Consider the following 13,088-nt stretch of genomic DNA (forward strand, 5'->3'; position numbering starts at 1 on the left):
CTCCTCCCCAGGGGAGCGGCTGCAGGTCCCCATCTCTCCTCCCCAGGGGAGCGGCTGCAGGTCCCCATCTCTCCTCCCCAGGGGAGCGGCTGCAGCTCCCCATCTCTCCTCCCCAGGGGAGCGGCTGCAGCTCCCCATCTCTCCTCCCCAGGGGAGCGGCTGCAGCTCCCCATCTCTCCTCCCCAGGGGAGCGGCTGCAGCTCCCCATCTCTCCTCCCCAGGGGAGCGGCTGCAGCTCCCCATCTCTCCTCCCCAGGGGAGCGGCTGCAGCTCCCCATCTCTCCTCCCCAGGGGAGCGGCTGCAGCTCCCCATCTCGCCTCCCCAGGGGAGCGGCTGCAGGTCCCCATCTCTCCTCCCCAGGGGAGCGGCTGCAGCTCCCCATCTCTCCTCCCCAGGGGAGCGGCTGCAGGTCCCCATCTCTCCTCCCCAGGGGAGCGGCTGCAGGTCCCCATCTCTCCTCCCCAGGGGAGCGGCTGCAGCTCCCCTTCCCTCCTCCCCAGGGGAGCGGCTGCAGCTCCCCTTCCCTCTTCCCCAGGTGAGCGGCTGCAGCTCTCTCCATCTTTCCTCCCCAGGTGAGCGGCTGCAGCTCCCCTTCCCTCTTCCCCAGGTGAGCGGCTGCAGCTCCCCATCCCTCTTCACCAGGTGAGCGGCTGCAGGTCTCCCATACCCTGGTGACTTTCATCCTTTCTGCATTGCAGTGTCCAGGGGAACCGAGTGATGACATATCGAGATCTAGACAATGACCTGATGAGACATGCAGCTTTCCAGCTCCTGGTGAGACCCCTGTGGTGATGCCCACTCCCCCTTTCCATGTAGCACTCTGCATAGTGTACAAGGAGTAACCCTTCCCTCATATCTGGGGTGCCAGTGTTCTCTGAGGGGGCTTATGTAAGGGGCACACAATAGGTGGGGGTGAGTGGGCGATCTGCCCTCCCCATATCTCCGCTTCACTCTGTAATAACTGTGCTGGTTTGCAGGATGGAGACATCGACCTAAAGCTCCTGACTAAAGTCTTGTCTCCAGAGGTGGACGTGCAGGAGGTGAGTGCCCTGAGGGGGGATGGTGTGGGGGTGTATACAATGAGGGGATGGTGTTGGAGTATGTAGAATGTGGGGATGGCGTGAGGCTGTATACAGTGGGTGGATGGAGTGGTGGGTGTGTACAGTGGTGTAACCTGTTTCTCCTCCGCAGGATGATGCTCGCTGGGATTGGGACTTGCTGTACACTGAGGTTTCTTCCGAGCTGCTAGCAGAATGGGACCTGGGGAAGGCGGAGCGGGAGGACAGTCTGCTCTCCTGACAGTGTTAATAAACATTGTGCCCCAGACGATGGCTGTGCATCATGACTTCATGACACGGGGGTCAGTGGGTGCTCTCCTGCGGAGACACACGGGGGTCAGTGGGTGCTCTTCTGCGGAGACACACGGGGGTCAGTGGGTGCTCTTCTGCGGAGACACACGGGGGTCAGTGGGTGCTCTCCTGCGGAGACACACGGGGGTCAGTGGGTGTTCTCGTCTGCTGGCCCAGCTGCCTTTAGAAAGACCACATGGACCAGGGCTCTTCCCAACTGAGCGCCCGAACGCCGTACCTGTGGGCAGAACACGACACAGACAACACACGGTGTGGCAACCACTATAATTAGACTTTATTGGATCCAAACAGTCAAAGGCAAATAACACAAAACCATGCAAACCACACGATGTAATTGAGTCTCGCCCTTCTGCTGGCTCTACAGGGTGTAGACTGTTCGGGCCTTCAGAGCTTCCAAAGCCACAAACCCCAAACCAGGAACACGGAGAACAGGATAGTGACAAGTGTAGGAGAATTCACGAGCACAGCAAAGTCCGTAGTCAGGTAAATGAATAATTCCAACCTGGCTTTCTTCCAGCCGAATTCTAGGATCCTCGGCGGTGCTTCTACACAATATAATCCAGTTTCTGATTCCCTAATCGGCACCAAAGTGCCTAGGCCGGGTAATGGACTTCCAACTGGAATCGAAACCCCTAGATTGCAGCCATGTAGCCAAAAAACAACCTGGTGACTCCAACAGTCCCTTCTCATATCTCCCGGGCACTCATTCCACGGAATGTGGTGTCACCGAATTGGTGGAATAAGGCTGTGCTCTGATTGGGTGGCATGCCAAACCGCATAGATAATTCTCCTGTATAATTCTCTTCTGAGTGAGGTAGACAGAGAGGCTGAGGGGATTTACATTAATTTAGCAATCCACATTCTCAGACAATGGGAGGCTCCGATAGTCTTGGAGTAAACAATGACTCAACAAACACAAGTTAACACACTAAAAGGACTCTTGTCTGGCCAAATTAAGAATATTAACCCCTGGCAGACATCCTCCCCCTTCTTAATTAGCCAGACAGGAAACTGCTGAATCTTGAGGAGGTTCACAGTTGATGGAGCTGCCAGGCGTGATATCCTCTGATCATCCTTGTCCTCTTCTGGGGACAATATGCCAACATCTCCATAATCTTTGCCCATTCGGTGGTTAATTCAGCAACAGACGCTCCTATCTATACACATCCCCCTGATTGCCTCTCCCAGGCTGTGCAGCCACCCTGTGGTAAAGCTTTAAGGTAGGGTACATGAGTTGGGCTTCCCCAAACTCCTTATGATTTTTCTCCCCCCAGTCAATGGCCACAGTTTGGTTAGATGTACTGACTATTGTCGGCTCCGATGAGGATGATGAAGACTGAGTAGGTGGGTTATCTTCGGATGGGTGATGGGTTGGTAGAAGAATCCGCATAAGGATGTTGCTTTGCTTGGCTATGTTTGATGGCGGTGACAAACCTCCTGGATAGTCCTTGTCCTAGGTCGTTTTCCAAAATAACATGTTGGGAGGCCATCCATGAGTCCCACTTCAACCTCCTGTATCCAACTGCACACATGCCATAGGGATTTACGAACACTGGCTGCCAATCAGAGAGGTGGTCAACTGGTGATCTAGTAAAAGGTGTTCTGGAGAAACAATATCTGGGCTGACCGGGGTGATGAAGACTCAGTGACTCTAGGTCCTTAAGCCTGTATGCCACTGACCTCAACGCGCTGGATGAGGCTGTGATGGGGTGTACAGCAGAGCAAGGAGAGACAACAGGCCGAGGATGATCCAACAGGTTTACTAACAGGAATACAGGAACAGCACACGACCAGTCCAAATAAAACAGATTTGGGGGCACCTCCCGATAATCCAAAGTGCCAGATCACGACGTAATATTCCTTTTCAGAGTTCCAGAAATTCCACACAATCCACTGGACGGCGAGATCTGTCCGCAGAATCAGATCTCGCTCCCTTCCTCTTCAAAGCTCAGCTCCCAACTGCACTTAGAAACAGGAGTGTATTGTCTGAGCTCGTGGGCCCGCCCCTCAAGGGGTAGGGGTCTATGCAATGGTTGGGCCCACTAGAAGATTCTAGAAGGTTGGCTCCGAGATGTCCACAGGTTTGTGTAGTTGGCGTTATCCACTGCTTACGAAACAATGGGAAGTTCCCCTGGCTGTGTGGACAAGAGATAATTGCATTATGGGCCCCCCCCCCCCCCCCCCCCCCCCCCCCCCCGCCCCCCCCCCCCCCCCGACACAGGAATGGGGGGAAGGGTATGGTTACTTACATCCCAAGACATTTCAAAGTGTTCAGTAAGTACAACCAAAGGAAAGTTACATCACATCCTGACATAGTATTACAGCAAATACAGTGAGAAGGTAAAATACATCACATGGCATCTTATACAAAAAAAATATGGGATGGAGAAAAGCACATACATCATGACAATCCCTTTCCCTCCCAACTTGTGTACGTACTAGGGACCTCTACAGGTCGCTGGTTAAGTACACGCAGGCATGGCTGACAGGACTCGGCTCCTCTTGCCTGGACAGGTCCATCTGCATTTTGGTGTTGGCTGCCTCTTCTATACTGTATGGTAAAGTTATAGGGCTGCAGAGCCAGGCTCCATCGTAATAAGCGTCCATTGTCCGCAGAGACTCTGTTCAGCCAGGTGAGGGGATTGTGATCAGTAACCACAGTGAATTCTTGCCCATACAGATACGGCCTTAGTTTCCTAAGGGCCCACACTACAGCCAGACATTCTTTTTCAACAGTTGCATAGGCCACTTCTCGGTCCAGCAGTTTCCTGCTGAGATAGGTAATGGGGTGCTGCTCCCCGGCTGCATTCACCTGGCTGAGTACAGCTCCCAGTCCATAAGCAGAGGCGTCCGTTTGCACAATGAATCTCCTCTTGTAGTCTGGAGCAGCCAGGACAGGATCGCAGATCAGAGCGTCCTTCAGCCGGTTAAAAGCCTGATCACATGCTGGAGTCCAGATCACCAGCCGGGACATTGTTTTCTTGGTCAGGTCGGTAAGAGGCTTGGCCACAGTACTGAAATGAGAAACAAATTTTCGGTAATAACTGGCAGTGCCCAGAAAAGCCATAGCTTGTTTCTTAGTTTGGGGTACAGGCCAGTCTCTAATAGCCTGGATTTTGGCAGGCTCAGGACGGAGCTTCCCTCCTCCCACTCTATGCCCTAGGTACTGGACTTCACCCATCCCCCAATTGGCATTTATCGGGTCGAATGGTTAGGCCGGCTGCAAGAATCAGGTCCAGAATAACGGCTACTTGATGCAGATGTTCCTCCCATGTGTGGCTGAAGACGGCGATATCATCCAAGTAGGCACAAGCAAAGTCACCACATCCCCGGAGGATCTGGTTCACCATTCTCTGGAAGGTGGCCGGGGCATTTTTCATTCCAAACGCCATGCTTAGAAATTCATACAGACTAAAGGGGGTTATAAAAGCGGACCGTTCTCTCCCTTCCTCCGTTAGAGGGATCTGCCAGTATCCCTTACTGAGATCCAAGGTAGTGACATATCGGGACCTAGCCAGTCGGTCTAGAAGTTAGTCAATACGAGGCATTGGGTAAGGATCGCTGATGGTATGGTCGTTTAGTCGCCGATAGTCCACACAAAATCGAGTACTCCCATCCTTCTTGGGTATTAACACCACAGGGGAGGCCCAAGGGCTATGGGAGTCCTGGATTACCCCAAGCTGTAACATCTCCTCCAGTTCGTGCTGCATGGTGTTTCGAACTGATTCAGGTACCCAGTAAGGAGCCTGTTGTATGGGACGGATGCCCTGAGTGTCCACAGGATGTTGGGTGACGGTGGTTCGACCTGGTTGGGATGAGAAAGCAGCCCGTCTCTGTTGAAGCACTTCCAGCATCTGGATTTTCTGTAAGGAATCCAGGTGATCTCCCAGGGGAACCTGTTCCAGAGTGGATGGGGCTCTCGCTGCTTCCACGAGATCAGGTAGAGAGTCCTCATCCTCTTGACCATCTTCTGAAGCCAACTGACAGCTTGCTATCATTGGAATGTTCCGGTCATGGTACTCCTTAATCATATTCACATGGACAGTCTTTTGCCTTAGCCCCTGATCATCTAAAGCAAGAAGGTAATTGGTATCATTCAGTTTTCTGAGAACCCGGAAGGGACCCTCCCATGTGGTCTGCAGTTTATTCTGCCGATGGGGAACAATCATTAAGACTTGTTGTCCTTCTACAAACTCCCGATAGCGTGCTATATGGTCATACCATGTCTTTCTGTCTGGTTTGAGCCATACGCAAATGACTCTGGGCAAAACTAGCAAGTTGGGCCAGGGTTTCTCGCAGCTTTAGGACATAAGGGACAACAGGGGCTCCTGTATCTTCAACTTGCCCCTCCCAGTATTCCTTGAGCAGGGTTAAGGGTCCTCGGACCTTTCTTCCATAGAGTAGTTCAAAGGGGGAGAACCCAGTGGACTCCTGGGGAAACTTCCCGATAGGCAAACGAGATGGGGTAGGTACTTCTCCCAGTCTGAATCTCGGTCCGTGAAGGCCCTCAGCATATTCTTCAGAGTGCCATTGAATCGTTCACAAAGTCCATTTGTTTGGGGATGATACGGGGTCATTCGGATCGCTCGTACTCCACAGGTGCGCCACAGACACTGGACCAACTCTGACATGAACTGGGAGCCTTGGTCCGACAAGATCTCACTGGGGAATCCTACTCTGGTAAAAATAATAACCAAGGCCTCGGCCACCCTTGGCTGCAGAAATACTTGACAAGGCCACGGCTTCTGGATATCGGGTGGCATAGTCCACAACAGTGAGAAATGTACTGCTTTCCAGATTTACTTGGTTTAGCCAGAGGTCCAATGAAATCAACAGCTACTCTTTGAAAGGGTTCTTCTATTATAGGGAGCGGTTGCAGGGGTGCCTTTGGGTGATCTCCGGGTCGCCCTCTTACGCTGACATATGTCACAAGTTCGGCAGAAATGCGCCACTGCTTTGGATATCCCCGGCCAATAAAAAGTTTGAGTCAATCGTCTCTCGGTTCGGGTTTTTGCTTTGATGGCCAGCAGTAGGAATGTCATGAGCCAGGTGTAATAGGGGAACTCTGTACTTCTGAGGAACAATCAGCTGTTTGCTATAAGTCCAGGGCTTATCTAGGGAGTCGGCATTGGCAACCCGATACAGAAGTCCATTTTCTCTGATAATTCTTTCTCCGTTCTCCCCTAGCTGCCCTATTTCAGCTCAAGCTCTAAAACTAGCCAGGGTGGGGTCAGTCTCTACTTCTTGTCTAAACTGAACTTTATCCCAAGTAACATTCATATTATCCCCACAAGAAGAATCACTCACCGGCTGTAATGGCAATGGTAATGGTAATGCTCTCTTGGCTTGACTTCTGGTTACCCGCACCGACAAAGTGGCAATGAAGATTCCCCACATCATTTCCTAGAAGAACATCTGCAGGGAGGCCGCTCATCACACTGACCACACATTGTTTAGCCCCCAAAGCCATAATCCAGGGTCAACACTTGCTCTTGGAATATATCTATGGGTACCTCCTGCCAGTTCAATGGCAATTCCTGGTCCCTTTTGAATTGCTTCTGGTTTGAATTACTCGGGGATCGGCTATGGTGAGGAAAGCCCCAGTGTCACGGAAGCCAACAACTTTTTGGCCATCCAGCACGACCTCCTGTAGATGTTTGTGCTGAAGATCAGAAGAACAGGTGGCTGGAGCTCGCACCCCATAGACTCCGGGTAGGGGAGCCAGGATATCAGAGTCACTTGGCAAGTCATCAGGCACAGAATCCAGCTCTTCTCCTGGTGAAGGTGTCTGTAGATAATGAACAGGCAAAGGCGGTCTGTAGCTGTTCTGCCTCCGAACACCTGGAGATTGGAATTGCATGTGCCCAGGCTGCCCACATCCATAACATCTGTGCTCTTGGATTCTTCCTCCATGTCGTATTCCCAAAGGTGGAGCAGGAGTAATGCGAGCCACAGTCACACGAAGGTCCTCATGAGTTGACGGTCTAGGGTGATGGTGAACATTGGGGCCAGAAGGACCAGGGGCCGCCAGCGTTGGGGGGCTGGTGTTTTTTTTTCTCACTGAGTAGTAGTTTTTTCCACTGAGGCTTGATGGTGAGAGCCTCCATCTAGAGCTGCAGCTTCCTCCACAGTGGTTGGTCTCCTTTCACGCACCCATTCCCAGATCTCAGCGGGGCACTTGAAGTAAAACTGCTCTTTTAGGAGGACCTGGAGGACGGTCTCCAAGGTTAAGGCCTCCTCTGCCTCCATCCAACGGTGCCACAGATGTTTGAGTTTGTGGGCATACATCTTGAAAGACACTTCCTCATCACATGCTAAAGTACAGAACTGAGTCCTGTAAGTGTCTGGCGTTTACAGCATAATGTTCTAGAATAGTCTGTTTAATATCCGCATACTCACAGTTCCACCGAGGGTCCATAGCTCTATAGGCTGCGGCAGCTCCACCCTCTAAGAGCCCAACCAGATGCCGGACGCGCTCCCATTCTGGGACTTCCATTAATCGACACTGATGCTCAAAGTCCTGGAAGAAGCCCTCAATGTCACCAGCAGCCTCATTAAACTGCTTGAAGTCTTTGCGGGACAATCTGGGAAGTTCCCTCATGGTGGGTGCTGGGGTTACAGTCTGTCTGGAACCTCTAGCGGCTTACACAGCGAGCTGCTTATCCATCAATGCCATCTCCTCCATCCTGCGCTCCTTCTCTTTAGCTCCACGCATGACCTCCATTTTATATTCTATGGTGGTCTCCTCTCCCAGCAAGGCCATCTCCTCCTCGTACCACCCACACAACCCACTGACTTTTTTGGGTATTTACCTCCGACTGCCGTCTTTCTTCCGTTTGCTGGGAGGATCCTTCCTCAGCGTCATTTTGCGAGCAAACTCCTTCTAACGCCTCAATCAGCTGCTCCTTGGAGAGTCCCTTGTAACTGACTCCCAGTTCACGGGCCTTTGTTTGTAGGTTCTCCGCAGTCCAGTTCTTGTACTCTGAGGTTCTGGTTCCAGCTGTTGATGGGCCGTTGTCCTCCATTCCTTCTGCTCTGATCCCACCGCTGACAACCAGTTTGTGACGGGGTGTACATCAGAGCAAAGAGAGACAACACCCCGAGGATGATCCAACAGGTTTACTAACAGGAATACAGGAACAGCACACGACCAGTCCAAATAAAACAGATTCGGGGGCACCTCCCGATAATCCAAAGTGCCAGATCACGACGTAATATTCCTTTTCAGAGTCCCAGAAATTCCACACAATCCACTGGACGGCGAGATCTGTCTGCAGAATCAGATCTCGCTTCCTTCCTCTTCAAAGCTCAGCTCCCAACTGCACTTAGAAACAGGAGTGTATTGTCTGAGCTCGTGGGCCTGCCCCTCAAGGGTAGGGGTCTATGCAATGGTTGGGCCCACTAGAAGATTCTAGAAGGTTGGCTCCGAGATGTCTACAGGTTTGTGTAGTTGGCGTTATCCACTGCTTACGAAACAATGGGAAGTTCCCCTGGCTGTGTGGACAAGAGATAATTGCATTATGGGCCCAGAGACACAGGAGATGGGGGGAAGGTATGGTTACTTACATCCCAAGACATTTCAAAGTGTTCAGTAAGTACAACCAAAGGAAAGTTACATCACATCCTGACATAGTATTACAGCAAATACAGTGAGAAGGTAAAATACATCACATGGCATCTTATACAAGAAATATGGGATGGAGAAAAGCACATACATCATGACAGAGGCAATGAAGGTTGGCTGGGGTAGGGTGTCCAAACAGGTAGATCACTTCCCCCGCTGCTGGTTTCTCCTGGGGGTAGCATGCCTCAGACCATGATAGCTTGTCTTTGCAGACATTGGCCAGTTAGGAAGGCAGGCGGGCTCCAGGCATGGGGCCCTGGCTTTGGAGACAATCTTTGTCCGTATGTCTAGTGCGCCTGCATGTATAACAGTGGTGTGGATTTGGAAAGTCACAGGTCCTGTTTATAAGCCTTTGTCCTGGTGGGGCTATTGCTGGGTAGTGGGATAGTGCTGATGGATTGGCTGGTAGTAGGCGAACTGGAATGCCCAAAAGTGATTTCAGAACACAAGCCTTCTCCTCGCTTGAGGCTTCGTGCCCAAATGCGTCAAAGAACTCCTGGTTTTGCGTTGATTTCAGAATACCATAGGATCCTTGATCTGGCACATAATTTACTTACTCTGTGTCATCCTCAGCAGGGTCTTCATCATCCTCCATGACGTTCTGGGTATCCCAACGGACCAATTCCTGAATCAAATCTGACCGGGTGTCCGTGGTCCTCTATTCAATCTGTCGATACTGGCACAGCTCCTGTAGTAACGGTTTATTGCTAAGATTGTAAGACCACTCCAGTCCTCTTCCCAAGGCTGAGCTGGTAGGGTTGGACATGGCGGCATCCAAAACCTGTATGCCTCACCTATGACCTGCTGGGTATGCCTATATGCCTCCATGGTTGTTGAGCTCCCTGGACGGTGTCCACGAACACCATTCTCCTGCAGCTCCCCTGCATAAGGCTGAGTAGTGTCCCACTGCTGCCACCAATTATGGAGACACGGGGGTCAGTGGGTGCTCTTCTGTGGAGACACAGGGTCAGTGAGTGCTCTACTGTGGGGACACGTGGGTCAGTGGGTGCTCTCCTGTGGAGACGGGGGTCAGTGGGTGCTCTACTATGGGGACACGTGGGTCAGTGGGTGCTCTCCTGTCTAGACACGGGGGTCAGTGGGTTCTCTCCTGTGGAGACACGGGGGTCAGTGGGTGCTCTCCTGTGGAGACCTGAAGGTCAGTGGGTGCTCTCATCGGCTGGCCGGCCGCCTTTAGAAAGACCGCATACAGTCATACCAACTGAACGCCCGAACTCTGTACCCGTGGACAGAACACGACTCTGTCAACACAGGGTGCGGAAACCACTGTAATTAGACTTTATTGGATCCAAACAGTCAAAGGCAAATAACACAAAACCATGCAAACCACACGATGTAACCGAGTCTCACCCTTCCTCTGGCTCACCAGGAGAAGACTGTTTGGGCCTTCGGAGCTTCCATGGGCACATACCCCAAACCAGACACACCCAGTGTTTGGTAGGTACCCACCGGAAAAAGGATAATGATAAGCGTAGGAAGCTTCATGATCACAGCAAAATCCGTAGCCAGGTAACCGTTTCGTCCCCAACCGGAGTCTCTTTCTGCCAAATCCTACGATCCTTGATGGTGCTCCTGCACAATATAATCCAGTTTTAAATTCCCTAGCCGGAGCCGAAGTGCCTAGGCTGGGGAATGGACTTCCAACCGGGACCAAAACCCCTAGATTGTAGCCATCTAGTATAAGAACACCCTAGTGACTCCAACAGTACCTTCTTATATCTCCCAGGCACTCATTCCAGGGAATGTGGTCTCACCGGATTGGTGGAATAAGGCTGCGCTCTGATTGGGTGGCATTTCAATCCGCATATATAATTCTCCCCTGAGTGAGGTAGACAGAGAGGCCGGGGGAAGTTACATTAATTTAGCAATTCACATTCTCAGACAATGGACGGCTCCGATAGTCCTGGGGAAACAGTGACTCATCAAATACTAGTTACCACACAACAGGGTCTCTTGTCTGGCCAAATTAAGAATATTAACCCCTGACAGACATTTTACAGGGCTGTGTCTTCACAACTACCTCTTTTATTCCCTCCACCAAGGGGCATTGTGGAGACCCTGCCATCCCCGTTCTGCTGTCGTCCTGCCTCCCTGTGTGGCACAGTCGGTGCTCGTGGCTGACAGCCATAGACAGGTTTGCAGCATGGCTCTGGGCATTTCACTCTTGTGCCCCAGACGATGAAAGTGCATAACCACTTACTCTTGTATCCCCTCCACCAGGGGGCATTGTGGAGATTCTGCCGTCGGCCCGCTGCCGTATTGCCTCTCTGCGTGGCACAGTCGGTGCTCATGGCCGACAGCCAAACACAGGTCTGTACCACGGCTCTGTGAGAGGTCGGACCCCAAAGATCATTCGGCTCTTGCCTTCTGGACAAGTCTTGAGGATGACTCTCTGCAGTGGGTCCGGCTGTATTTCACCGTCCACAGGATAAGAGTCCGAGCAGGAACCGCTCCCTGGGGCACAATGCTTGGTCCTTTCAAGTAAGAAAACCCCACCACGGTCTCTGAAGTACCTGACAACAGACAGCTATTGTTAATGTAAAGTGGTTAGCAGATTTTGCTAGCTTCCTTTTATGATGAATGTTTTTCCATCAACCACAGATTTGCTTTCTTTTTACATTCAGCGATTATCGGCGGCATCAATCCGCTGCGGAGCCGATATCTGCATATAGACGTCGCTGCTGCAGAGTATGCCCACTCATGTGGAGACCTATCCTCTCAGACCCAAGGATTCACCATCTTCCTCCAGAGACACTCATTCTGGGACATATGATGTGAAGGAGCGTCCCGGACTCTGCTCTTCCCCCAGACGTAAGGGTGCAATATGGATACATCAGACCGACCATGGGATTCACTTACTGATCGACTAGGGACTGTCTGCAAAATATCACTCCACTCCTCATCCTCCCATCAGCCACTGATACTTCTCCTGTTTACCTGTAGGGGGTTCTGATCTTTGGTTAGGACTTTGGTCGTTAAGCTTTGGTAGATTAATGAGATGATGGCCGATGTGGTCTCAGATACTTTACAGAGATACAGAGACCGGCAGGGAAAAAGACAGACAGACAGACAAGAGACAGTTACTATCCCGGGCAACGGCAGGTACTACAGCTAGTAGCTGTATAATTGTGAAGGTGGTAGAGCGTATTCTTTGTGACGTTGTTCAGACTCTGCTTTAGCCCTTGCCCTTCTGTTGACTATTACGCCTCAGACCATCCCTCCTCCAGTCTCCAAATCGGATAACTTATGTAAATGTCACAACCATATGTACTTCAGTTTTGAGAAAGGGGTTCAGTAAAATGCATTAGTATAAGCTACTTGAAGTATTACTACTTGTGATGAGCGAGCACTACAATGCCCAGGTACTCGTAACTAGTGATGAGCCAGCACTACCATGCTCGGGTGCTTTGTACTCTTAACGACTAGGGATTTGCGAGCACTACCATGCTCGGGTGCTCTGTACTCGTAACAACTAGTGATGAGTGAGCACTACCATGCTCTGTACTCATTAAGAGCAGTTCATCGCTCGTATGGGCTCGACTCGAGCACTAGAGTATAATGGAAGACAATGGGGAACTGGAGCATTTTGGGCGAAAATCTTTTGAAAAAATGCTGAAATTCCCCACTGACTTACATTACGCTTGGTTGCTTCAGTCACGCCCATCAGAGAGTCCTAGCAGTGAGTGTGACTACTCAGCGTTTAGCCACTTGTTTGGAGGGAAAACTGTTCTTAATTAGGCCAGACGTATGGTTCTTTTGTTTGATAAGCCAATGGAAATAAGTAAGCCCTGGTCTCAGATGCGACTGATTGGAGCCCTATTGTCTGTAGATGTGGATTGCCTCAGCACGTCTGACTACATAGTTCAGGGGAAAATTATGCATTTGAAGTGAAGTTGTCATCAATGAGAGAGCAGCTATCTCCACCAAACTTGTAAAGGAGCTGAGAGGTATAAATGGGCCTTGGTCCTGTCACCACGGTAACTTTTCTACATGAGCTCAGCCGAGGAGCTATGGTTCCAGCTGTGGGGCATCACAGAACTGCTTCAAGATTCATTATACAGTGGAAACTCTGTTA

At 51.2% G+C, this 13,088-nt stretch overlaps 2 protein-coding genes across 2 annotated transcripts in view; both read left to right on the forward strand.

Moving 5' to 3' along the window:
• The window catches only part of IFT43 (intraflagellar transport 43), a 31,151-nt gene extending 29,824 nt beyond the window's left edge, over positions 1-1,327 (forward strand). The window contains exons 6-8 of the mRNA XM_075330585.1: positions 700-775; positions 979-1,041; positions 1,193-1,327. Coding sequence (XP_075186700.1) covers positions 700-775; positions 979-1,041; positions 1,193-1,300 — 247 coding nt within the window. The 3' untranslated portion in view covers positions 1,301-1,327. The remainder of the gene's footprint in view (positions 1-699; positions 776-978; positions 1,042-1,192) is intronic.
• Positions 1,328-1,546: 219 nt separating this feature from the next.
• ESRRB (estrogen related receptor beta) overlaps positions 1,547-13,088 on the forward strand; it is an 86,033-nt gene continuing 74,491 nt past the window's right edge. The window contains exons 1-2 of the mRNA XM_075330586.1: positions 1,547-1,625; positions 1,736-1,854. Coding sequence (XP_075186701.1) covers positions 1,547-1,625; positions 1,736-1,854 — 198 coding nt within the window. The remainder of the gene's footprint in view (positions 1,626-1,735; positions 1,855-13,088) is intronic.

The sequence above is a fragment of the Anomaloglossus baeobatrachus genome, chromosome 12, assembly GCF_048569485.1.
Source record: "Anomaloglossus baeobatrachus isolate aAnoBae1 chromosome 12, aAnoBae1.hap1, whole genome shotgun sequence".
In the NCBI taxonomy this organism is placed as follows: domain Eukaryota; kingdom Metazoa; phylum Chordata; class Amphibia; order Anura; family Aromobatidae; genus Anomaloglossus; species Anomaloglossus baeobatrachus.